The 27193-nt window shown below is 27.0% G+C and overlaps 4 protein-coding genes and 2 long non-coding RNA genes across 8 annotated transcripts in view; 4 read left to right on the top strand and 2 right to left on the bottom strand.

Annotated features, from left to right (window-relative positions):
* Window positions 1-1116: 1116 nt before the first annotated feature.
* Window positions 1117-5615, top strand: LOC147658561 (uncharacterized). The gene is made up of 11 exons (XM_086915615.1): window positions 1117-1141; window positions 1975-2135; window positions 2386-2472; window positions 2563-2718; window positions 2895-3651; window positions 3720-3947; window positions 4199-4435; window positions 4521-4703; window positions 4815-5032; window positions 5146-5295; window positions 5363-5615. The coding sequence occupies exons 1-11, from the start codon at window positions 1117-1119 to the stop codon at window positions 5558-5560; spliced, it is 2400 nt and encodes a 799-aa protein (XP_086771741.1). The 3' UTR covers window positions 5561-5615.
* Window positions 5616-6117: 502 nt separating this feature from the next.
* Window positions 6118-8354, bottom strand: LOC100872482 (transmembrane protein 230). Of its 2 annotated transcripts, none has more exons than XM_003691660.4 (4): window positions 7785-8354; window positions 6893-7002; window positions 6619-6741; window positions 6118-6376 (listed from the first exon to the last, which is right to left on the bottom strand). In XM_003691660.4, the coding sequence occupies exons 1-4, from the start codon at window positions 7807-7809 to the stop codon at window positions 6239-6241; spliced, it is 396 nt and encodes a 131-aa protein (XP_003691708.1). In that variant the 5' UTR covers window positions 7810-8354; the 3' UTR covers window positions 6118-6238. The 2 variants fall into 2 exon arrangements, with proteins under 2 accessions (XP_003691708.1, XP_003691709.1); XM_003691661.4 differs by lacking the exon at window positions 7785-8354 and adding an exon at window positions 7483-7774.
* Window positions 8355-9321: 967 nt separating this feature from the next.
* On the top strand, window positions 9322-22566 carry LOC100871763 (uncharacterized). Of its 2 annotated transcripts, XM_086915277.1 has the most exons (6): window positions 9322-9512; window positions 12026-12143; window positions 18067-18183; window positions 18997-19499; window positions 19648-20179; window positions 20554-22566. In XM_086915277.1, the coding sequence occupies exons 2-5, from the start codon at window positions 12033-12035 to the stop codon at window positions 20147-20149; spliced, it is 1233 nt and encodes a 410-aa protein (XP_086771403.1). In that variant the 5' UTR covers window positions 9322-9512; window positions 12026-12032; the 3' UTR covers window positions 20150-20179; window positions 20554-22566. The 2 variants fall into 2 exon arrangements, with proteins under 2 accessions (XP_086771403.1, XP_003691702.1); XM_003691654.4 differs by having other exon boundaries at window positions 19648-22566.
* Window positions 11824-14726, bottom strand: LOC147658560 (uncharacterized). The gene is made up of 5 exons (XR_015294476.1): window positions 14144-14726; window positions 13873-14063; window positions 13159-13770; window positions 12804-12889; window positions 11824-12195 (listed from the first exon to the last, which is right to left on the bottom strand). It is a non-coding gene; the product is annotated as an uncharacterized LOC147658560 (long non-coding RNA).
* On the top strand, window positions 14600-17618 carry LOC147658559 (uncharacterized). Its single transcript, XR_015294480.1, has 3 exons — window positions 14600-15460; window positions 15586-17215; window positions 17292-17618. It is a non-coding gene; the product is annotated as an uncharacterized LOC147658559 (long non-coding RNA).
* A 2145-nt stretch (window positions 22567-24711) lies between the features above and the next one.
* The window catches only part of LOC100865061 (uncharacterized), a 203166-nt gene continuing 200684 nt past the window's right edge, over window positions 24712-27193 (top strand). The window contains exon 1 of the mRNA XM_086915264.1: window positions 24712-25547. Within this exon, the coding sequence (XP_086771390.1) occupies window positions 25533-25547 (15 nt within the window). The 5' untranslated portion in view covers window positions 24712-25532. The remainder of the gene's footprint in view (window positions 25548-27193) is intronic.

Below are 27193 nucleotides of genomic sequence, written 5' to 3'. Positions count from 1 at the left end.
AAAAATTTTAGAGATATACAAAAGTTTTTTTATATCATCGATATATTGATTGCGTTTATGATTTTCGTTATTTTATCGTTATTTTTAAATATTTTCGCGGTGACATTCGAAACTGAATGAAGTTTGAATATATACATGTGCTCTTCCATGTGAATTAAATTGCGAAATATTGGAAGTTTTTGATTAATGAAAACTAGATATAATTTATATTCATTTGTTTTTGAATAAAAAAAAATTAAAATATTAAGTAAGTATAGCATTATCTTATCAGAGAATTATATTTAATATTTTACTATAAATATATTTATATACTTATTGCAGAAAATTGCATAAAATTTTTGTAAAAAAATAATACATTGTAATAATATTTTTACTTTTTAATATTTTTTTTTGTATTGATAAATATTATTTATTTCAATATAAACGCGAAAGATTGAATAAAAATGAATATTTCTTGTCTAAAGAAAAAAAAATCTAAACAATGTTGTAACAAATTTGATATCGAAATTAATAAAGATATTTCAAATAAATTTAAAAATGTCTTAGGTTCAAAGAAAGTAATTATTGTTTTAATAAATTGTTTATTGCAAAAAATTATATTAAATAATATATCATTGATGCATAATATTCCATTGCAATATAGAATTAGAAATAATACATTAACCATTGATAATACAAAAAATATGAACAATAATTATTCCAATCATTTACATATATTTTCTCTAAATAAATCAAATAATGATTCTAAAAAAAAACTAAATTATCAAAAAATAAGATTAAAAAGATTAAAGTAATAAAAAATCATATAAAAAAGTTAAATAAAAATCTAAAGATATTAGATTGCAATGTAGAAGTTAAAAATAATGATATTTCCAAAAAAGAAAATCCTGTGATAATTATAGATGAAAATAATTTTGGCTTCTGGAAAGGAAAATATGGTAAATAGTTGTTAATTTAAAATATAGTTATTAATTTTGTTTTTTTTATTATTTTTTTTATTATTATTTTATTATATTTTTTATAATTTTTTATTATTATTATTTTTGTACATTTGTATCTTTTCCTGTACAAATTTTTTTTCCTGACTATTGTTAAAATATTTCATCAGATAATATTATGAAAGCTGAAGCATTAAAAAATGGTAAGAAATTAAAAGTTTGTTTAAGGAGACTTTCACAATATGATATAAATTTTAATGTAATAAAAATAAATAACTTTAAAATATTACATAAAATGTTTTAATGGAAAATTCACAAAACAAATATATAAATACATCTCCAAGTGCAAAAAATATGTCTGAATGTTTTTTGTCCAATCAAAAAAAAAATTTAAAATTGGAAAAATCAATAATACAAAATACAATATCTAATAATGATGACTTTCAAAATGAAGCAATATGTTTACAGAAAAAAAAGTCAAATTTTAAAAATAATTATTTATTAAAAAAAAATTATAAAACAAATAGAGAAAAATTAAAATTAGAAAAAAAATATAGAGATCCTAAGAATATTAATCTTAAAAACATAAAAAAATTAAATAATTTAATAACTTTTCAAAATAACATGAATAAAAACAATATATTATTTAATGAACATAATGAAAATCACAACACTAAATGTAATATACTTACTATTGAAAACCATAGTAAAAATGGTATTGCATTGGAAAATATTTCTCTATTTAAAAAAAAAATTACAAAAAGAAAAAGAAATATGGTATATATGGCAAATGAAAATTCATATAAAGATACAGATTTATTAAATCAATGCATAGATACAAAGAATGATAATAATACTGCAAAAAAAATAAAATTAAATATAAAACATATGTTACAAGATTGTAAGTATGAATTTAAACATAATAATATATGTGAAAATAAAAATAATATTGCTTTTGAACTAAATATTATTTTTGAAAAATAATTATTTGAGAAAATAACTTTAAATTCTTATATATTAAATATTGTTACTTAAGCTGAAAATATAGATTCACAAGTGGTAGATACAAAATTAGAAAATGACAAAAATATTCCAAATTCTTTAGAAGAGAGTCAAATTCAAATTTCTAGGAATATTAATAAACAAGATTGTGATTCTCTACAGAATATACAATTATGTGAATCAACAGTATCAAAAGTAAATAAGTTATGTATAAAAAATCAATCTTTTTTTTTAAATGAAGAAAATAATAAAAAAGAACTAAATAATGAAATGAATGATTGTATATCTTTATTTGCAGATTCAACCCTTATGGATGAGTAATTATTTATATTTTTAATGTATAATAATAATTAATGTATTAAAATTATAATTGTACTAATTGCTTTTAATTTAAAAATATTTAAATTTTTCCAGATATTCATGTTTATTAAATGATTCATCACATATTGAAAAATCATTTGAAATGACTGATAATGTATTTGAAAATTATTACAAAAATACTGTAAATGATTTTAATAAAATGTATAGCAATAACAATGAAAATAATATTCCAAAAAGAAATATGATATCAAGATCAAAAAAAACTTTTATTACCAATAAAAACAACATTTTATTAAAAAAGTTTTTTCATAATAGTCATCAAACTTCTGAAATAAAAGATATAACAATGAAATTTAAAAATATTAGTATACTTAAAACTATTTGCCAAGGTTATTGTTATGATATTGTAATTAATAATAAATGTAGTAAATGGGGAAATTGTCGTTTTAAACATAATGTATGTATAATAATTTTTAAAATACTATGTTTCAATACTTTTACATATTTACATATAAAATTATTTTTTATATGTTTTATATTAATAATATAAAATATAAATATATGTATATAATTATATTATGTATCATATTATTTAGAATATGATATATATATTATTTATTTTTGCAGTTTATATTACTTATAATTCAATGGTATAATAATAATGAGCAAAATTTATTTAGAATACTGGATACATTAGCATTTAATAATTTTACAAATTTTTTAAAAAATATTTATAAAAAATTACTGTATATTTATTCTGTATCTGATATGTGTTGGGTATTAAAAGTATTTAAAAAATTATATGAATTAAAAATTGTATCTAATAAAATAGCATACAGTACCATTGAATGGATGCAAAATGTTGGATATTCAATCAAAATAATTGCTGATAAATTATCAACTATTGTAAACAAACATGATTTCAAATTCGTAAATTGGATTTCAAAGATATTAAAACTTTATATTAAAGTTGGTGAATGTTGGAGTTCACTGAAAACTTTATTACTTACTATAGAAAATGTGGAGCTGAATATTGTAGAAACTATTTTACAAGAATGTATAATTACACATACACATATTGAAGATGTAAATATAAATATAGTACTTAAACTTTGCAATCAGACATATTCTAAAATAAATCATAAATTAATGTCATCTTTCAAAAATTTGATGAAGTTTGATGAAACAAAAAAGAGACAAGAAAAAAATATATTATTAGAATATGATACAAGTATTAATTCATCACAATTATATTCTACAATTGAATCAGAGATTACATCAGATGAATGTTTAAAAATAGTTAATAAAAAAAATATGGCTTGGGAAACAAATAAACAAAATAGTACTAATGATATAAAAAATAAAAATTATTTTACATTATATTCAATAGGTAAATGAAATAATTTTTTTTTTGATATATTTTTTATGCTTTTGTATATTAATCAATATATATTATAGATAATTTATCAAAACCATACTCTTCACATGAAAAAACAAGATTTTGGAAATTTTATGTCAACAGCCTTCAAAAAAGACTCAAACATAACGATTATAAATATGTTATGAATATTTTTAATTCAGTAAGAAAAGATCAACAATCATTCTTTACTCGTGTATGTTATCAAATATTATGCAATGAAATAAAATATTCCCCTTATCGTTTAAATAAACTCATATCATATGCAGGTAATAAATAATTTAATAAAATATTGTAATTACTAAAATTATGTCTCTTATATATATATATATATATATATATAATTGATATATTTATGATAATTGACATACATATTTCTAAGTTCCAATAAAATAAGTTTTATATTGAAGTAAATTAAAGAAAAATTGCATTAAAATATATATAATATATAATATTATATATTAATATATATAATAATTATTTAAAAATATTCCTAAATTCATTTAATATTTTTTTGCAGTCCAATGTGGGGCAAGTGCTATATCATACCAAATATTATATGATGTTGCCAAACATATTTTGATTCGTTTAGCTGAGAAAAATTTGTGGATATTAGCTTATGCGTTGCTTAAAAATATTAATTTTATAATTCAAGCAAAAATTCATTTGCATAAAATTGATGCTGCAACTGTTCTGCTTTTTGCTGAGATATATTTAGCAAATCAACGGATTATAGAAGCTTTTACCTTACTTAAACGTGAGTTATTTTCTTATTAAGATATAATATTTAAAATAAAAACTAATAATTAGTTGTAATTATTTTTATGAAACATTCTTTCCAGAAACTAATCTCATATGTACTGATTCAAGTAAATGGAAAATATATTGTACTATAAAAGATAATTCTATTAGAGTACAAATAATAACCATTTTATTAAATGCATTTTGTGAAAGATTTCCAGATTATGCAATTTTCCTTTTTCATTTTTTAATTGTAGATCAATTTAGCAATTTTTATCCAATAGGTAAGAAGAATAATTTTATATGATTAAATAATATTATTTATTAATAAATTTAATATCAGTTATATAAATACATTCAGAATATATATTTTTAAATATACATTACGTTTTTAGAACTTACGAATATTGCAAATAAAATAGTATCGATGGTTTTATTACGAAATAATCATGATTTAATTGCGAACGTTGCAAAATTAATTATTGAATATAATTTTATATTAAATATTATTACATTTCGTGCATTAATTGCCAAATTGGTTCATATTAATGTGACATTAGCTAAACGCTTACATCAAATAGCAATTAATTTAGGAATATATTCTAAATTACAAGTAAGTATATAAATATTCATGTATTTTTATATTAAAAAAAAAAATTATAATTGCTGTTAATAAAAAATATTCATATCAATATACATATTATATTCACCATTTTTTGAGATTAGTTTTATCCAACAACACATCTTATTGTAAATTCTGATTGGACAAAAGAAGAAATGTATCTTACAGTATTGGATTTAATAGAACAACTTTTATCAAATATTGGATCTGAAATCAATCATCTAAAAAAATATTCTGTATATCTTATTTTTGAGGCAAGTTATACTTACTATTATTTATATTTCTAACTAGAACGTATTAATTAATTTTAATCTTTTACAGAATTTGAATAAGAAACTTATTTGTAATAAAAAAATAAATCAACAATATGATAAACAAATGGAACAGAGCAAAATTTTAATGCAAAATATATTACAAAAAGAATTTAGTCCACCTATTTTAATAACAAAGAAACTTAAAGGTAAAATATGTAAGTTAAGTAGTATAAGTATTTTAAGATATTTAAGAAGTAAACAATAAATTCAAATTTTGATTATACATGTATTTAAATAGAAGTAATGGAAACAAGATTATATTTTTGAATATATTATTTCTTTAGAATGTAAAAATTTCAATTTTAATTTTTTAACTTTTAAATTGATTTACTTATACAATTATAATATAACAAATATTATTTAATTTTTATTTTTAAATTAACAATATTTCGTTTATAATTATCTTATACACAATATATTACAAATTTTAAAATATAATTTTAAGTTGACTATATCTTGATAGGTTAAAATATATTATGAAATTATACACATTATAAATATTATATAATTATGTAATAATAGATTATATATAATATATATATAAATTTATATTCTTTTTTTGAAAGCATAATTATATCAAAATAGTACATATATAGTTACAATATAATAAAATAAATCTTTGGTATTATTGATAAATTGTGTATTTTTTACATTTAAAATCTAAAATCTTTAAATTGAACATTTAAATAAAATTTTAATGTATAAAATTAATTTAAATAAAATTCTATTGCTATATTATATTATAATAAGTAACTCTTGATATTTATATATATATAATTTAATAAAAACATATTTATAATTTATAAAAATAAAGTAAATTAAACATTTAAGGTATTAATTATTTAAAATCTTCATAATTACTTCTTCAAAGACTTGCATTTGATTAATCAAATTCTGGTATGTCATCAAATGAATAACCTGGTACTTTTTGATAAGCTAAAATAGCTACCCTCATATGATAAGCACCTGGTATAAACATTAGAATTCCTAAAATAATAAGTGGCCACATACGGTCTGAATACTGTAAAAATAAAATAATTATTAAATATATAATTGTTTATTATTAAATTATTGTTATTACAATTATATTTATTTTTCATTAAATTGATATAACTAATATAACGTACATATAAGATAAATATGTATATAAAATAAAACATACATGTATTTTGAAATAACGAGAAAAGATATTTTTTTTAAATTATAATGAAATGCAATAATTTTAAAAATATAAAATATAAAAATATTGTTAAGAAATTTTACCTTTGAATCAATATGTCCACTTACAATTAGACTGCCCATAATAAGCATTATAGTACCTCCAACAAAAAGAAGAGCAGCTAATGTAATGGCTTTCCATGGTATTTTTACTGATGGATTCACAAACTGTTGAAAAAATATTTAATCAATCACATTTACTTTGTAAAATTTTTCATGTGTTTTAGTTACATAATATCTTGATTGATTTTAATAAATATATTTATAATATTATGAAATAGAAAAATATTTAAAATATATCTAATAAATAATATTCAACCTGGGAATCAACAAAACCATTATCAGTTTCTGTAAGCTGTGTATAATCCACGTTGTTAAATTGTTTATCACCAAGTTTCCTTCTAGACATACTCACTTTGTGAATATAATCTATAAAAATAAATTTAATTGCAAGTTTTTATGATATCAAAATTTTTTCTCTAAATTAAGTTAAATTAAGTTAGTCTTAATTAATAATATCATTATTTTATATTATATTTAAAATAAATTTGTCTTATATAGATTGTTTTTCAATTATTTTTAACGATGTATTTCATATTTTATAACATCTTATTTATTGTATAACAAATCTTTTTTATGAAAATAATCTATGAAATTTGTAATTCATCGAATTAATCTATCAAATTGTAAATATCTTGTAAATTGAATATTTCATTTTTTCAAAGATATTACATATGAAGTAAATTTATTAATATTGATTGAATTATGAATATATATTTTATTTGTAAATATTTCAAATATATAATAAATTACAAATCATTGTAGCATAATTGTAAATATATAGAGTATTATGTCAAACTGTTTCATAAGTAAAACAACTTTTTCTATTAATAAATCGTTGTACTTAACTTTTTAGCAGATATCATTCATAATAATTTAGAGAAAAAAATTAAATTTTGCAATTATTATTTTTATTAAAAGAAATGAACAAAAACATTTATAGGTTATTATCTATAGTATTTGATAACGTGTTTTCAGAACGCATGCGCGTATGTTAAAAGTAGGGATAGATTCCGAGGGAACATTTAAATATTTAATTTATTTAACATCATATAGCAACAAAGAGAGATAAATAAATTTGACTTGAGAAAGCTATAGTGAAAGTATAGTATTAAGAATTTAAAAATAAATATTATTATTATAAATATTACCTGTACTACACCAGCTCGTCCACATATCAATCAACAATTGAACACCTAAAGTCGTATAGATAAAATCATCAAATTATTTTTATTGGACTTTGCTATCGATGAAGAAAATGTTGTACGATTTTAAAAAAAAAAAGACAGGCTTCGAGTTCATTTTGACAAATCTTTTTAATACCATTTTTTTCGTAAATAAAATGAACCAATTTTTCAAAAGTTCGTTATTTTTGAATTGATAGAAAACTCAGATTTCTATCCTTTCATAAAAATATTTAAATTAATCAAAATCACTATTCAAGTAAATGAATAACAATATATGCAATCATTCGGTTCACATAATTAGTAGCCGAATACTAATTATAAGTAATTATTCCTACGTGAATTTTCATCAAACAAAAATATTATTGATTTATAATCAAGAAAGCAGTTGATTAAGAATTAGATACACGAAATTTATAAATTAATATTATGATTTTTCTAGTATATTTAACGCGCACTATTAGCATAGACAACTTTAACTTCGAGATTTTCGATTACACTTCTTGTCAGTTGGTCGGATCGATCTGCGAAAATGAAAAGGCGGTGGAAGCTGTGCTTTCCTGCGCCGTGACGTTGAACGCAGTACCGTACAATTACAAGGGTTTCATAGAATTTCAATAATATCATAACATTTTTAAAGCAAATATTTTTTTATAGTAGTTTTATATTACTTACATGAAAACAATATATAAATGTTGTGGAAATAAAAATAAAATTTTGGATTTCAAAAATACATATGAAAATATAGTATATTTTCGTTATAAAAAATATAATTGTAAAGAAAAAAATGTGAAATAAAAGTAAATTAATATTTATCTTATCTACATATTTTTTCACAAAAGTTTGATTCATTAAGTCATATAATTACAGAGTTTGAGGTGTCTAAGAAATATTACTTTTTAAGCGTTAAGCGCATTAATAACTTCGAGTAAAACTCGATGCTAAAGGTCAATGTATAGGAAAGATGAAAAATCGAAGAAATGAAAGAAAGAATCGATATATTTCTTTAAAATAAATTACACACATGAGGAAAAAGAGTTTGATGGACTTAATCATAATTCAATGATATCTGCAAAAATATTGATTCATATATGATATAGCTAATTTTTATAACGATCATATAATAAATACATATTTACATATATATATATATTAATATAATTATGCTTCCATCAAATAAATTAATATTAATCATTATAATTTTTAACTAAAGTTAGAATAACTGAAATTTGTAATCAACAAAGAAAAATTTTGAATTATTCTTAATTATCCTATATAAAATATTCTCATGAGATTTTTTTTTAAACATTAAGGATACTGATTGAAAAGAAGTTTTCTTTAAATAAATTCGATTAACAACCCTGCAATTAAATGAACGCAAAAATTTTGTAGTGCGGGGTACTGGAAGCCAATAATACGATATTGAAGAAAAAAGGCGCCTGCGCTGGGACTAGTACAGTGGTGTTAGGTGCAAGGAGGGTAACGGTGACCTAGGGGCGGCAGTGCGGGTTCAGGGGGCGGCGAGGGCGGGTGCCTCCGTTGGAACTACCTCTTGATAACAGCCCGCAACTATTCTCACCTCCGGCCGATTTCACGCCGCGTAATTCTCATTTTTTTCGACAATCGAATATCCGTCGATCACAGTGGCTATTTAACGACTTGCTGGAATAACAATCACGCGATTAATTCATTAAGGTAAATCGAAGAAGCATAATTATAGTGTACGCCGATTAAGAATGGATGCGATAAATCATTATTCATCGGTGCGCCAACAATAAAACGTTTAAAATCTTTTGCCTGTGATATTTCCATTAAAAAGTTATGCATCGTGCGATTTGGATCCCAGTAGTGCTTTCTGTTGTGACGTTATCGTGATACTGGCATGATTATCTGCAGCAATCGCTGCATGTAGGTAGTCGTTGGTTACTTGTCGATAAATGAAGATCCTTCGCAGCTTAGGATGTTGTGAAATGTGCCCTGTATATTAATTTACATTGCACTTTATGTTTATTAATGTTACCTACGTCGGTTCATTAATTAAATTGAGAACACGTTTAATTTCATCATAAAAATAATAGATTAGAGTCATACGTGGACATACGACACGGGACAAGTTATGGTAATAAATGACGACGATAAATCTGCTGAAATATTCAGGTAAAAATATACTTCGCTTTAAAGGCGGGAAAAAATAAAGTAAGAGAGTTTAAAAGAATTATTCTTTCTACCGTTCCGATTTTACGAGTCGTAAGGGATAATCTTTTCGTTGGATTTTCTTTTATCTATATTTGATTTTTTGCAGTAAGATAATCTTCTTTTCTCGTTTCATTGTCGTTCTTCTAGAATTATTTCATTCTAAAGCAAATGTTCTTTCATTATTATCGTTGACATAATATTGCGAAACTAATATTCGTGTTAATCACGATAGTTTGATCTTCGTGTAATATAGAAATTTTTTTGCTTTACATTTTATTCTATTGATATGATCGATCGGTATCAAATAAAATAAATTTTACACGAAGAATAATTTATTCGAAATATTTATTATATGCAACAAATGAAATTCAATAAAAAATTCAATATTTTCGTTCAACGTTTAATTATTTATTTAATTATTTTAATACATATAACTAATTGATATTGACCATTTGTATTCTCGATTCATCGATTATATCAATGATTGATATATCAATCTTATATGATAAGATAATATATATATATATAGATTTTAATATCTTGTTTTTAATTAATTTTGTGTACTTTGATATTTCGCGTGAAATATTTTCATAGTACAATTACTTTATCAACAAATTAAGTAAAAATAAAAACGTTAAAATGTTAAATGTTTAGTTAAATGTTAATACCAGATTTAATGATATTTTTCATAAAATAAATCGCTTGCAAGTAAATTAAAGAGATAAGATAACTTATCTTAATTACAATCAACGTCACTTTTCTTTCTTATGTTATTTATCACAATAATGCGTAACTAAATATTGTTTTAAAGTATCGAAGATTGCTATTATCGATCAATAAAAAAAAACATGGAGATTATACTGACATAGATGACACTGTTAACTGTTGTAGGCATAACTAAGCGCATTATAGACATAGATAACTGTCGCCACTTGAGAAATAATATGCTTTGGTCTTATCCAATCATTATAGATACAAAAAAAAAAGATCATGTAATTTTATATTATGTATCTCTGATTCCTAAACCTTTGAAATTTCACAACATTAAATATTTGGACACATCGAAAATTTTAAATCTGGATTTTTAATTCTGGTGTCATTAAATCTCAAATTTTTAAATTTTTTAAAATTTCCAAATTCCAAGACTTTCGAGGACTTTAAATGGAACTTTTTCCAAGTTATTCCAAATAAGAAAATCTTTAGTTTTCAATCTTAAATATAATCCTCTGCTGTTACAACTTTTAGAATTCTCGTTTTTCTTTTGATTTCTTGAGAATATTAGAATTGATATTCAATTATCATTCTAACAACTACTTTTATTTTTCTATGTTAATGATTTTGAAAATCGAATAATTGTGAGTACGAGTCTGAACGTGCACGGATATATTCTACTTGTTGCAATAAGAAGCTAGACCTTGGAATTTTCTCATGAACTTTTGGTAAGAGTGGTTAGAATGACGTTTTTTAAAGTTCAAAAGTATATTCATAATTATATAATCATTGCAGAAAGAAAAAGATCTTTATCGATACGTATTTATAAACGAACATGAACATGAAACGAGAACATAATGGCATTATGGTTTGCTAGATATATAGTCACCGACCAATTTGCTTTGCTTTACATTTCGACGCGATCAAATCGATTTTTCTTTCTCATAAGTTTCTATTTGATCGATTCGTTGAAAACTATGACATTCAATCAACTCTAGGAAATTATTATTGCGAATAATTCATGGAGAAAATCTTTAAACCAATAATAAAGTCATTTGAAAGTTATTAAATATTAAACGAAAGATACAAAAAACTCACATTGTTTTAGAAGTTATTATAATTATTATTTGAATATCATATTTATTAACTATTGATTTTTATGATTTTAGTTTCAACAAATTTTCGAATATTGAACAATTTTATTGAAAATATTATGGGCCTATAAGATCATGTGTTTTATGACGAAGACCGATTGTAATTCAAAAGTTTGTCACTTATACTAATGATCTCTTGGTAATTAGTTTCAGTATGGAGTGTCCTGAAGCGATGGAACGAGGCAGAAACTTTCGTTTGCTTGCCAAGGAAGAACTACCTAAACTCTTGGACTTTCTTGATGGCTATTTGCCCGAATCCTTAAAGGTACGTTCGATCTCCTTTCAAACTTGTTCAATTTATATTTTCATAAAAGGTCCTAGAAAAATTTCTTAGAATTTATAATTTTTCTTAAATTTTTAAAATAATTAAAAATTAGAAAAAAATCCTGATTTCATTAAAAATCATTGAAATAGAAGAGAAAGTCTTGATTTGATTATAAAAATTATGGAAATTCAGAAAAAATGACAGTTTATATATTTATAAAAATTAATTGGTTAATTAATTCGTAATTGGCATCTTTTTTGTATAAAATTCAATTTACGAATGATGTCATATTTCAATTACATCATTTATGAATGATGTCATATTTCATAGAAAAACCTAAGTTGTCTTGTTTATATATACGAATTAATTCTGCTTAGTTTGCAAATATTTTCTCTGTGTTTTAAACTAATATTTTCTTTTTGTTATTGTATTTTAGGCTAATAATAATTCCAATGATTAATAACGAATCATTTTTATAATTATCATGTAATTCTATAATTATCATGCCTTCTCCTTTAAAGCAATTTTAAATTATTCTTCCAATGAGATTTTGAATTTCATGAAACATAGATCTACAATATTTAAAAGATTAATACATATCATGATAATATTGAATTCATGATGGGATAAAATATCTCAAAAGAAATTTAGTGCGAATACCTGATTGTGTTTGCCATTTTTAAATTACTTTTCCACAGTTTGAAATCCTTGAACGATATTGCAAATTATATCGTTAACTTTCCATTCTAAAATTGAAATAATAATTTTAATAAACTTAAAATAATAGTATCAAAGATGATGGCTTTTCACACTGAAATTAGATTTAAAATAAATCTAATGAAGAAAGAAAGTACAAGACAAAAACAAGTTGAAGTAAACAGAAGAAAGAAGAATAGAAATAAAAGTTGTCGCGTGGTTGATAGAAATTGGATGAACCGTAAAGAGGAACTATAGCTATAGGATATCGTACGATTTCCGAGGGAAGAGGCGACGAGATTCGATAGGATAAGATTACCGGTGCAAAGGAAGAGATTCCTGCGTAGTATTTCCTCCGTAACCTGGTCTAAATGGTGGGCCGTTGTGCTAGGTTAGTGTCAAGGTCGCGGCTGGTACAGATCGTTTTGCGCAGCGGCGATATTCTCGGTGTGATATTTGCATGCGGCGTCGTAAAGTAGTACGGACAATGCGGCATGATTTCTTTTATTTTTTAAATCGTATAATATGTATAGTATGTAATATCGAGCAAATCTCTTCTGATTTCGATGATATAAATATATGCATACTGATTACGAGATTTAAAATCGTGTTCTCGTTTTCTATTATAATTGATATTTTTTAATAATTTTACGCTTTCACCGTGTTATGGTACACAGATCAGTGACGATTTATTTTAACTTTGCTTCGTGAAGTTTCTTGTATTTAATAGTATTTTCTGTACTGGTTGATATTTGTTAGTGGCCTAACTAAATTATGTTAAGATGATATAGTGTCACTAAATATTAGTGATTTTTATTAATTAATATCGAATATTAGTAAGAACCAATTTATAAAGGATTTTCCAAATTTATTACTAGTTTATAATACTAGTATGTTTAGCTTTTTGGTTTGTTCAATTTAAATTTTTTTTCTATAAAATAATATATTAGAATAATATAAATAATGATTGTATAATGATAATAAATTAAATTTAAAAAATTTTATAATAATATTAATAATAATATTATATTACCATTATCGATTATTTACAAGAAATTATCATCAAATTGTATTATCTCGATATGTTTTTTAAATGCAAATCTGAACAAATCTGCATGTAATGTTATATCTGTTTCTATTATAATTTTGCCTAGCCGTTAAATGAAGTTTTAATATTTCCATCCAATCGAAAACGTGCCAATTTTTACATATTGTAGCAAACACCTGTTAATATAAATGCAACGGAGTGTGATAATCGGTCAATGAGCACGTATTTCAGAATTAAATTATTAAATCTAGCTTACCTTTCTATCCTGATTTATTCAATGCTAATAAAACATTTATTTCGACATTCTTTTCAATTAAAACTGTCTTGTAACTCTCAACAAATAATGAAAAATTTTTCTACCTGTACAAAGACTTCTCAATCTTCTTTCTTCTTCTTTTTTGCAAAATGAGATTTCCAGCACGAGCATATTTATTAAAAATTAATAGAAATAAGAAATTTCTATATATAATTTTAAACCATTTTTTTAAAAGATATTGCGTAGATAACCATGTATTATTGAAATTTCATACATCAAAGAATATTTGCGTAATAGATCGTGATTGGCATCTAAATTATTATGATTTCGATATTGCTTTATGTTAATTTCATAATTTATATTCAGTACCTTCGAGAATCTGTTGCAAAAGTAAACAACGAACGTTAGATTGATGAGTGTAGTGGCCGAATTCGCAATTAAATTATTAGCCACCAGAGGTCTCTTTTTAAAAAGTTACTAGAAAAACTTGGTACATAAAAAAAAAAAAAAGCAAACAAAATGGAGAGAAATCAATTAGAAAGATGGCATCGACCCATCTTTTTCTCTTTCGCCTTTCATTCTTGAGCTAGTGAGTTATCGATCTAAAAAGAGCTTTGTTTGTTGCTCGTCGACGGGTAGTGGAGTGGCGGGACTATCGATGTTACGACTGCTGGCCACGCCACCTCGATTCCGCTACCGATGTGCAAGGTGTAGCGGAGTCAAGGCCAAGGTTGCGTTTCCATGATCAACGCTCGGTGTCGATCTCGTAATCTTCTCGTGATATCAAGATATTCGTTCTTGCGATATTTTATTAGAATATAATATTATAAGTGTAATGTTAACGTTATCAAGAAAATAATCGATTGCTTATCTGAAATCAAATTCTCCCGTTTGATATAATATTCATGAATTCATATGAATTCAACAACGTATTATGATGTCAAAAGTATGTACACACAATACATAATTATGCAGAGAATATTTCGTGATAGCTCATTTGACGTTTAATATACCAATATGGAATCATTTAAGGATCCCAATGCGACACATCTATAAGATTAGTAATAGATAAGTCATACGCTAAATATATATTTATATTATATTTGATTTCTGAATAGTTAAACGGTAATTATATGTTTTGAAGGAAAAATTATAAATTTCTCAATGTATGAAATTGATTTGATTTCTACATGGCATATTTGTAATAAAATATAGTAAAATAATAATTCTGAATGATATTATTATCAGATTGAATGAGAATATTATGACAAACACAATACAAATTTATAGAAATAAAAAATATGATTTAAATAAAAGGTTAGTATGTTAAAAATTAATATAAATACATTCCTTTTATATATCCATCAGTTTTTCTTAGAGTTTTCATAAGATTTTTAAATTCCTATCATTCAGATCGTACAAAATAACCTCTTAATTTACAGGATTTTCTTCCGTTCTTGTTCCTGCTACCCAATTTGCGCAATTCGGTATTAACATGCTCATTGGTACTCATATTACGCGTTATAATGTTTGGCCAGCATGAAACGATGCCGCATACCGTCATTTATCCTCGAATAAAGTTGTGCCAACCAACGAAAAGGCAAGGTCAAGGTCATGTCCGGACGTGCACACGCGATGCCATATGGCTTTTTCGAATCCGCATTCGAATCGATGCTTCTTGCATGCTTACCAAGTCACGATGATCCTTACCAAGTGACGTCAAGCCGGCTCGAAGATGATCGATAATGAGTAATTTTGACATTCTCTCAATCGCACTTTTTTTTCTTTTGTCTTCGTGATAAGCCGATGTCTGACTACATTTTTTTTTTCTTTTTAAACTCTTCAAGTTGAAATTGTTGTTAACAAATGACGACGTGGATAATAATATGATAGTGTTCTTCTTTTTTCAAATAAATAGAAATTTCGCTTTTTACTAAAACATGATATATGAATATACAATCATGAGTTTAAACTTAATCAAGATAAAATGTTTTTATATGTTAAATATAATAAGGGCGCCATAAGATCTGGTTTATTTGGCTTACCGTTGCATTTACATTCTATTCTATTATTAACCTCAAAGATAGATTAGATTGTATGTCTTTTAATTCGCAATTAATTCGTGTCAAGATTGTTCCATCCTATTAAATTGAATTTTTAAAAATGATTCGTTATATCGTTTTTGCTGAATTAAACAAAGATCTTTCGTTTTATTTTTATCAGCATATTAAAATAATATTAAAGAATAGGAAAAAAGGGGGGAAAAAAAAAGGAAGAAAGACACGAAAGTCGCGAAAGACAAAACTTAATTATAATTAAAATCAATCTCACATTTGATTGTGTACGAAATCGCATAAACTAACGTTTTTATAGTCTACTTGATTATCGCAATTTAACTTTCCTTTTAAAATTAATTTTACGATCATACAGAGTGACATGTTTACTGGCAAAGAATTTTCTGCGCGTACTATTTCCAGTTAAAAGACACCAAACGAATCGAGACAGTTTCTACAACTTTCTCATTTGCATCATCGTTTCTGCCACATTTCGAGATCGAGTCAGTGATATGTAAATTTACACCGGTTATACTTCACGTGCTCCATGTAAAACATTTTATTACACACGACATGTGTGCTCGCCAAAGTATTTCGAGAATAAGCGAGCTCGATTACATTCCCTTTCCACAAAAGAAGATGCGGAAAATTTGTTCGCTTACGATAGAAAGGGAAGGAACGTTAAAATTCCATTCGTACACGTGAATTCGTCTGAATTCTGGCGAACGTTCGAAAAGGTAAAACTCGATAGAACGGATATCGACAATGACGGATAAAACGTGCGTAACAAATAAAAACACATGCGGCTACGTGCCATTCCTGGCTTGTTTGTATTGAAATTCCAAATCGAATCGACGTGTAAAATTGCTAGGACGTTTGTCGAGTATGATACTCGTCCATTCTGTCTGGTGCAACCAGATTATATGTATAAAATCTAGGACAGGCTACGAGGTTCCGCAATAGGTTCTATTGCCGATTATTTACTTACTTTCAACTGATCGAGGTTGAAACCGAGCTAGTAAATACATAGTTAGTTCACTATAAATTACTTTCGGTATGTTTATTCTGTAATTGATAGATACATTTTCTTTCAGAATTTATATCGATGCTTCATTGATTTTATTAGATATTTTGGACTTGACTTTGTGATTTCAATGTTTTCAAGTGCAAAAATTATATGGATGGTGATGGACAAACGAATGAAGATCATCCTGTTTTCTGGAAAATAAAAATTATTATTTTCGAAGAGAAACGATGCTAAAGTGTCGAAGATAGCACATAGTAACCTATTTTATCTTAAGTATCGATTGATAAAGTTTATTTAATTTTAATAATATATTTCTGATTTAGATTTTTCTATTGATGATAATAAAAGTAGGCAAATGGATGGAATCCATTCCGCTTACTCGTTGCAAAATGAAGATCATTGCAATATTTGACTAAGAAAAGGAACGCTTTAAACACGAAAGTATTAGATATAGCACGTGGTAGTTTATTTTAAGAGGCGACGTCTGGAGCATCGCCCTTGGCTAGGCTCCCCTTTATCCTGCAGCTTCCTCGTAAATATCCACCTTTTCATCTGACAAGATGTTGCCTTTAGTCAATGCGCATTGCGAAAAAAAAAAAGCTTCCCTTTAACTACCCCAAGAGTTTGTACTCTTCTAATTCTTTCGTGAGATGAAGAAGATTTCCAACTGTTTCTTCGCGGTTCCATAGCTTTGTAAACATACGGTGGGAAAGGATTACTTGTTATTTTGCTTCTTTACTTGCCACAACGTTATTCAGTTGGGAAATGTACCTTGAATAAACTCTCGACAATTGTTTACACCTTTTAACGTTTTTTAACATTGTTATCTTTCTTTTTCACAGTTCCATCAAACTTTGTTGACCTATATGAATGACAGAGTATGGGATTTTAATTTCTATGTGGCTAATGACTGGCCGGATGATGAGATCTGTTTACATTTTCCAGGCATGACGTTATCTGTAAGTATGAAATGCCCATTTGTTTTAGATTACACTTAAGAGCAATTGATAAGATCGTGTAGCTTACACACACTATATAGCAAATATAATTTCATTTCTATCGAATAGGTACATCAGAGGAGAATGTAAATATCAAACATCGCCAAAATGCAATTTGTTTTCTTTGAAGATGGATATTATTACATTTTTTTTCTGCCTGATAATCGTTTGCAAATTATCTGAACGAAATATAACAAAATTGATGGCCTCTTTTCTAATGAATATAAATTTGAAAATCAAAAGGAAAACTCGCGTGCCTTCGGCAAATTCATCTTGTTTCCGAACGTATCGCACAGAGGTGCAGAAAATTTGGCCCAAATCCTAGCTTGGCTTTCGTCCAACCTTTTGTTTCACAGCCTTGCCAGTTCATTTCCTGACCTTCCCTTGTTAACTTCTCTAATCTGCCGCCCTATCTTATTCGATGCTCTTTACTTAATTAACGTGTCCGCAATTTTGTCCGTTCGATAACTTGTTACCATTAAATTCTCGTGTCCTTCCCGAAATTCGCCAATTCGTAAATCAAAAATTAACCGGTTAAACCTTGATACTCTCTCATCGTGTTAGTTATTTGTTCGACCGCGTTCAAACAGTGTCACTTAATCTCTGCTAACAATAAGATTAAATTTCGAATAGAATTTCGAATGTCGAGAGTCAAATCTGAGGCGACAAAATCTTTGAACAAATAATTCATGTATAACCAAATTCCTTTTACAATTTCTCTCTTAATCTTTTAATCTAAGATCTCTTTAACACAATTGCTCGATCGATTTTCAGCCTCATGGTTTACTGTTCGAAAGTGTAGGCGTCTTCTGTCCCAACGACCGACTGGATCTGCTTAAATTATTAAGGGAGGAGGATATTTTGATCGACTGGACGAAGCCTCTTTACATCAATTTCGTTCATTACGATATCGCCAAGGAGTTGATGCAGCTTTACGAGGGCACAGGAACGATCGAGAGGATGATAGGGGATGTTTTTATGTGCAAAGATCCTCAGAACGTAGATAACGTCGAGGAACCGGATGAAGAAGCCCATCCCGACATTCAAGTTCAACCCTTGAAAGCGGAACACGTTGAGAGTATTTACGAATTGTATCCAGCGAACGATATGGAGTGTCACGAGGTTTTCCTCCGATTGATCAGGACGCTTCCCGCTGCTGGAGTGTTTGCTAAGGGTAATTTGGCAGCTTGGATGGTTCAGTCTTATTACGGAGCCATGTTTTCAATGCAAACCAAGCCTGAATATCGAAGGAAGGGTTACGGGACGAAATTAGCAAGGTAGACAAATTTTTCTTTTTTTTTTTTTTTTTTTATTAAAAGTTAATCTAATTGCTTGATCATTGCTTGATACGGTAGAGTTTAGATAGATTTTGAAATAAAGTCTTTGATCAAATATACTTCTCCATTCATAATAGCAAAACCGTAGGTACCTGACGAAGCAGGTCGCTGACAGAGGTTATCAGCCTTTCGTGGTCATACGTCCAGAAAACGAAGCCAGCCAAAGTTTATACAAGAAACTAGGCTTTAGGAAAATCTATCAAACTGTTCGAATGACGTTCATGCCTTTCACGTGGCAGGATGAGGAGAATAAAACGAGTCGCATTTTGAGGGAAAATTTGGAGAACGCTGTCAGACAGCTTACTATCGAGCAACAAGTAGTGGACGCTTTCAGAAATGATGAAGTTGAAGAGAATGAAGCAGGGAATTCGGAATTTGTGGTAGAGGAACCTGAGGAAGGAGATGAGAATCCTGCAGAGGAGGGAAGGATCGAAGTGATGGAAGAAACGACCGAAGAAAACGTGAAAAATACGATCAATGATAATGGAAATGTCGAGGATAATGAGGGAACTGATGATAACGCTGAAGAAACAGTAAATGATGGTGATAATCAAGATGATGGGGGAACAGACGGTGGGGACGCGGAATAATTAAGTACACGTTCGATTATTCGATAAAAGGTCCATGATTTACGTCGTGTTGCTCGCTCGAGGGTATATTCCTCTTTCCAAGGCTGATGGAAGAAAGAAATCGATCAACTGTTAGAAAATTCACCTTACATCTATGATTTCAAATGCATTTTTAAATGAACTACAACTCTCGTTTTAAAACAATTTCTTAAAGTCTTTGTAAGCATACTGAAATGAAATCTATGAACAATTGAAAGTATTAGATGTGATAGGCATGATTATAAAATCGACCGATTACATACATCGATGTATCTTGACCACCTTGGCTAAAATGGCTACCTTTCGTTGGAAAGAACTCTCGAGCAGCACGAATGATACAAGAAAATAAAAGAAAAATTATTTTAAGAATCTTAATAACTTTACAGCACCCGCGTTCGTGCGAGGCTTCAATTCGCGTACGAAGAAATACGTATCTACGTACGGATTCCTCATATCAGACTGCTCGAAGTATGTCATGAAGGTCTCAGGAAACAGGTAGACGTATCCTTTGAATTGTCAAGGTTAGATTATTTCAAAGTCTATCTTTACCGCGTCAAATATCTTTCTATTGTATTTAGTGGATTCGTTATTTCAAATGTTTAATATTAAATTTATAATAATTGTATATTTACGTGAAGTATGTTTGGAAATTAACTCCAAATTAATCTCTCATTTGGTCGTATTTTCGAACTAATCATTGTAATAACATTGTATAATATTTGTATCTTTGATAAAATGATATATATGTATTTTTATTAAGTAGTAAATATTTGATTGTTATTTATTGAATATTAAATCTAATTAACAAGAATATGAATATAAAATTCAATGTATTCAGTTTCTTATTGAAAAAAGAAAACTGAAAGTGATCGATGAAATTTGTTAATCTATTAACGACTAAAAAATTACGATAGACTTTGAATTACGATTTCTCCGTATTAAAATAATTAATTCTATTTTGAAAAAGGAACAATCAGCGTGAATGAGTCGTCGTGAAACGTACGACAGTTGAGAAATTTACGCGCTGAATCAATCTGTGATTATAATTTCCCTATATAAAGTAGCATTTCGAATAAAAATTCAGAAGCCTCGTGCGACCTCGACACGCTTTCCTTAATACAAGTAGAAGCCAATTACTGTGCCGGTGCGCTCAACCATAATAAATTTCAGACACATTGAATTATGGGATAACAACTTCAACTCGACAAGATTGAAATAAAATATTGAATGAAATTTTATTCTAAATTTAATAAAATTTAATAAGATTTATCTACAATTTTAACAAATTGTACGTGCAATTGTGATCCCATTTCAGAGAAATATTTAATTAAAATCTTACCTATCTAACCATTTATATTTTCAAGAAATCACTTGATTATTTTTTTATTGAAAAAAAAAATAGTTTTTATTAATATAAGAGTTTTTGAAGAATGTAGTGCACAGACACAATAATCGGTCTAGCGTGCGAGCCAACGATAATAACAATAAATAATAATAATAATAATAGCGATCATACAATTAATATTACTATTAGTTACAGAATATACATGTATAATATGAATATACGCGCAAAGGGAAGCCCGATCAGCCCGGTTCGGTTATTGAGAAATTCTTTTTAAAATCTAGGTGATAGTTACTATTTGTATCATTTTTTCTATATTTCACAGATGATGCATTTTGTCAATGATACTCTCTACACGACAAACGTGTGAAAGAACAGATTTAAAAAGTCGTAGCTGGGACGACCGGGCAGTTCCTCGAAGGCCCTCAATGTCCCTCCTTTATTTTGGATTTTCGACGTTGCTGGGGGCCAGCTGTGATATTTTCCCCACTTACGCTCTGGTCATAGTACCAATATTTAGATTTAGACGAAACTTGATTGTTGTTAATGGGACATGCTATAGCTTTCTCAATTCTATTAATATTTTGTCATGGATGTGCTTAAAATAGCGAATAAATTTGTTATTTCGCATTGTTTCAGTTATTGACTCTTGGAGGACCAACGAAACTAGCATTGACAGGAATGGAGTAAAATATAAAATTTGAAATTATAATAATGTTAAATTCGATAATGTTAAAAAAATTTCTATAACGTATAAGTTACATAGCATCAGTCCTCTAAGTGTAAAATGTTATACAATAAAATGTCACGTACGTTATCGTAAAATGATACAATAAAATTTAATGTATAATTTATATTCTAATATTCCAGTTTAAATAATTACAATAAAAAAACTTGATAAAGAATTTAGAAATAATTCAAACGTACGTGACTATATATATATGTTCAATGTCTAAAAACAAATCTACATACTTCCCTGCATTGCTTGTATGGTAAGCTTGTCAAAGTTTTGTTTTGTCAGTTTGAATTATAACAATAATCATAACCTAAGCCACAATCAATTTCGTACACTTCTTATACTGTGCACAAGCTCGAATGAAAATTGCAAATATGATTAAATACAGTACGGTTATTACAAGAGATATATAAATTTTCGAATCGAATAAATGAAAAGGGTACTGAATTTCAAATTCGAAAACTGTGATTTTATGCACAAGAAAAATTCATTGTAGTTCCTAAAATTAGAACTAGATAGCGGAAGTGGTTAGTGGCGCTGTTGTCAGGACAGTTTCCCTCCATTTTTAAGTTATGCAGTGCAATTTTCGATTCGATTCGTGATCGCGCTATGTCAATTAATTCGCAGTGTAATATTACTTTTTGTGTCATATATCGTCACTAACTAGTGTTTGAACATCAACAAGATTTTATTCTAGTTTAATATTGTATATTTTTAAATAAATTCAATAATATATAATGTATAAATACGGAATAAATGTGTGATTATAAAGTTTACATAGACAAAAGAAACATGGCAGTTCAAAATTTAATTAACGGATATATTACTGAATTTATTTTTAAATTTCAACATCATATACCCTTTATCCAGCTATTAATTAAGGTAAAAATTAATTTTATAGTTATATAGTATTGGATATTATTATTATATATATTATTCTATTGGATATTTTTTTAGTTTAGACTACAAAATTTTCGGTAGTTAGTGACGTATATAATTCGCACAAAATGATCTCTTGTAATGGCCGTACGATATATAATTCCGTTACGTATATTTGAACAAATTGACTTTAAATTATATAAATCTGTTTCTTTATTCATTTTCAAATATATATCAAATCAATAATAAAAAAAAAATAATTTTAAAAATTAATTTTTTAAATAATAAAAAATTAAAATTTTTTTAAATATTATATCTTATTTTTTATTTATTCAGAAAATTAATTTTTTTAATTTAACATATTGTTAGTATTTTTGTAGTTTCAAATATAGTTAGACGTTTAATTTATCAATCATAATTTTTTTATTTTAAATTAAGAAAGTAATATTATTAGTATTATTTAAAATTCTTATATTTTTTATTATATCTTGTTTTATATACAATAATGAAAAAAATATAAAAAATGAATCTAAATGAAAAAGAAAAAAATAACAACGAAATAATTAATACAATTAAATCTATACGAGCCTGCATCTATAGTTTGTTAATTAACATCGTGCAAATCAATGTCTCGCGAAATAGGCCTAAAATCCGTCTATTAACATCTAAACATGTTTCTTCTACACTTATTGTAAATATATATATATATATATATATATATAGGAATATTCATATATGCATGTACATATATGCATATATTCCTACTTCCTCGTGCACGTTGCTTTCCGCTACAACAAAATCTTTATCTGGAGCAACTCTTAAATTTCTGTCATATAACATATGAAAATTACACATATGAAACTGTTGAATAAATAAAAAAAGAATATCGCGAGTGCAAAATAATCAGAAGTTTATTCACTATAGAGAAGAAAATATTCACGAGAAAATAAAGTTAACCTATAAAGTGTAATGTCTGGAAAATGTAATTTTTCTACCGTGTGTAGATATCGATTTATGTAATTTGTGTGTTCGATAAAAGCAAATAGTTTTAGCGTGAAAAACGCTAGTTTTATGCAAATTACTCATCAGAAAAGAGCTTTGGATAATGAATGGAACAAATAAATATGATTTTTCAACAATGGTGTAATTTATTATGCACTTTTATCGACACACTTTTCCGTATATCTATATCGACAGTATTTGTTAAATTCAAAATTAATAGTTATTTTTACACAGATTTAAAATGACTATAAATTGTCATATTTTATTTATTTTTAAATACAGAATCGAATGTTCAATTCTTTTTTTAAAAGATTTATTATCTGTCCATGTTAATTTATAATAGGAATTCAAATTCTTTTTTGAAAAAAATTTAATTTCTTTAATTTTTTAACTTTTATAATTTTGTTTTAATTTTCAGTTTGTTTCTCACAATTTAAATTTAATATTAATATCAGAAATACAAATATTTCAATTATTACAGTAACAAACAAATAAATATAACTTCACTTACATCAAATATAATGATTAAAAGAATTTACAAAACACAATCGTTATTGCTATTTTATCAATTTTATAGTTAAGTTTTATAAACACATTTTAATAATAATTAAATAACTATTCAAAATTCATTTTTTCATAAATGACACTCGCACTCTTTGCTCAAACGATTAAAACTCACAACAAAAGTCCATAAATATGCATTGTAAATTAAACGTCGAACATGATGATATTCAAAAATCCTATAAATCACAGAATATTAATACTCATAAATACACATTCTTGAATTTCATAGTTTTAGGATGAATGTATCACTAGTAGCACAGATTCATATGTCAAATTAAGGTTAGAACACAAAAAATCGGCTGTGTAGCTCTAGTTGCACATTGTTTGTCATTATCTATTAGAAATTGAAGATATTCTAATAGATAGAACGAAATCGTAATTGTAGAAAAAATACGTAACTACAAATACTAGAGTTCGGTAAGAAAGAATCACACAGTGTAGATTATTGCAAACGTTTCACGATGTACTGCACTCAGTGCTCTACAAGAAGGAGAAGAGACGACAGGTGACTGGTGCCTGCGCCATGCGCATTGCTCGCTCGACCTCGGCAACACTCGAGCACGCTCGTCATTGCTCGGGCGCCTCCGGCGGCGAATGGTGGGGCGAGCAGTGTATCCGTGACGTCACATAATTAGAGTAAATACAAAGTAGTCTTGATGGGACAGCGGCGTGCGCCGCACCGTGAGTCGCTGGTCCGCGCGCGTCAAACCTATATCGTTTCGATACACGCACACCGCGTTTGTGTAGCTCGTGATATATTGCGCTATGTGCCGTCAGTGTGTGTGTACCAAAGGATCCTAGATGACTGTGGGAATAGTAAGTGACACTCGTGCAGCAAAGAAATGGAAAAGATAGAGGTGAGCAATAATAATTTGAAATTATAATTAAAAATTGTCTATGTCTAGTTAATACGAATTTACGCGCCTGCAATCTTTTTTTCCCCCGTTGTCGAATTCACTTGATGTGTCTCTCGCTCGTCCGTAATGCAGAAGTGACAGCGTGGTGATGAGTGGGGGAAGGGGTAGTCAATGGAGGGGAGACAATCGTGTACTTAGACATCTGGCAACAAATGCAATTGTGTATATCTTCAATGTGCCACACTATTAGAAGGACTGATTAACTCTCCCTTCTCCATCGTTATCAACCTTTCGTCTTTCTCTGTTTCATTTTCATTTCTCTATGTCAACTTTGTGATTCTGCTTTTATCTCTCTTGCACGTTTCTTAGCCTCCCTCCTCCCTCTTTCTATCCCTCCTCCATCCCTTATTCCATCCCCACCCTTCTCATTCTTTCTCTTACTCGTATGCTTGCTTACTATTTCTCTCTGTTTCTCTCCGTTTACATATCTCACTCACTCCCTCTTTCTCTCTCTTTATCTCTTGTATTCTTTCTTTCTCTCTTTCTCACACTTCTACCAGTACACTTTATATTTCTTTCTCTCTCTCTCTCTCTCTCCTCATGTTCTCTCACTCGCAGTTAGTGAGGTATTTATAGATGTGCCTTAACCCGATTTAACACAGCCACCTCGACTCGCATTGTCCTAACAACGATTTAATGAGAAATTACATTTTTCCCCGAATTGTTTAGTTCTTAGCTTTTTCATGATACTTTCTCTTTTTTAAAAATATTTTGAATTAGATAGATAAAATTATTGTATAAAAGAAACGTTGTAGAGAAAATACAACAATATTATTTGTGCACAAGAGTCGAATCGATAAATACGTCTGTTATTATTAGGATGAAATATTATGGTACAAGCGGTAGATAAATAGAGCGTCGTCTGTTTAAAGAAAATTTTAAGAGCGTATGTTTGTGGCTGTCGTGAGAAAAATATATTTAGGAGTGTTCGTAGAAAGGATGTACAGTCGAATAAGAAGTTTACAATTTTTATTATCAACAGTTTTTTTTTCCTTTTTTAGTTAATTTTTTATTTACAATATAATATATACGAAAACAATTGAATTAATATTATTTATCTCTTGAAATCAATTATTGAATCATAATTATAGATTTCTATCGATAATATTTTTTTATTATTTTTATCATATCATAAATTTATTTTTTCATTTTTTTTTTTTTATCATCCTCCCATTTTTTATTCTCAAATCTCTTTTTCCCCTCACACGTCTGAATTTTTCATACAGCGATTCGTGAATTGCAATTTATATGATGAATACTCATGGAAGCATTCAGAAAACGATTTTTGTGAGATTCAGAATAACGATTTCGATTTCGTGTATAGGTCGATTTGTTGTCGGCGACATTTTTCGAATCGAGACGGTTGACGAAACATAGAAACAAATGATAGTATTCACATAGCAGCTACAAAATCGCTCATTCGTAATGATAGTTGAACAAGGACAGTGTTACAAAATTAGTTATTGCATCGAATGAATATCTTACGGTCGGACAACATATATTACATGTGAATCGCGATTCACAAATTGCTATGTGTAAAAGAATGGTGTCCAATGCGCGTATCGCGTATAAAAGAGGTTCACATT

Source organism: Apis florea, unplaced genomic scaffold (genome assembly GCF_048593485.1).
Source record: "Apis florea isolate Af1SG1 unplaced genomic scaffold, ASM4859348v1 contig_2153_pilon, whole genome shotgun sequence".
Classification (NCBI taxonomy): Eukaryota; Metazoa; Arthropoda; class Insecta; order Hymenoptera; family Apidae; genus Apis; species Apis florea.
The sequence above is the reverse complement of the archived record's forward strand: the minus strand, read 5'-3'. Positions and strand labels throughout refer to the sequence as shown.

What these genes read in the sequence shown, in the direction of transcription:
- LOC100872482 (XM_003691660.4), bottom strand. Translation starts at nt 7,809, where the DNA reads ATGTGGACGAGCTGGTGTAGTACAG. An exon ending in GACGAGCTGGTGTAGTACAG is followed by an intron (nt 7,003 to 7,784) that starts GTAATATTTATA and finishes TTATTTTTATAG; the next exon opens with ATTATATTCACAAAGTGAGT. An exon ending in ATGGTTTTGTTGATTCCCAG is followed by an intron (nt 6,742 to 6,892) that starts GTTGAATATTAT and finishes TTTTTTCAACAG; the next exon opens with TTTGTGAATCCATCAGTAAA.
- LOC100871763 (XM_086915277.1), top strand. Translation starts at nt 12,033, where the DNA reads ATGGAGTGTCCTGAAGCGATGGAACGAGGCAGAAACTTTCGTTTGCTT. An exon ending in TTCCAGGCATGACGTTATCT is followed by an intron (nt 18,184 to 18,996) that starts GTAAGTATGAAA and finishes ATCGATTTTCAG; the next exon opens with CCTCATGGTTTACTGTTCGA. An exon ending in TACGGGACGAAATTAGCAAG is followed by an intron (nt 19,500 to 19,647) that starts GTAGACAAATTT and finishes GCAAAACCGTAG; the next exon opens with GTACCTGACGAAGCAGGTCG.
- LOC147658561 (XM_086915615.1), top strand. Translation starts at nt 1,117, where the DNA reads ATGAAAGCTGAAGCATTAAAAAATG. An exon ending in TTAATAAAATGTATAGCAAT is followed by an intron (nt 2,473 to 2,562) that starts AACAATGAAAAT and finishes TTATTAAAAAAG; the next exon opens with TTTTTTCATAATAGTCATCA. An exon ending in CTGTATATCTTATTTTTGAG is followed by an intron (nt 5,296 to 5,362) that starts GCAAGTTATACT and finishes AATCTTTTACAG; the next exon opens with AATTTGAATAAGAAACTTAT.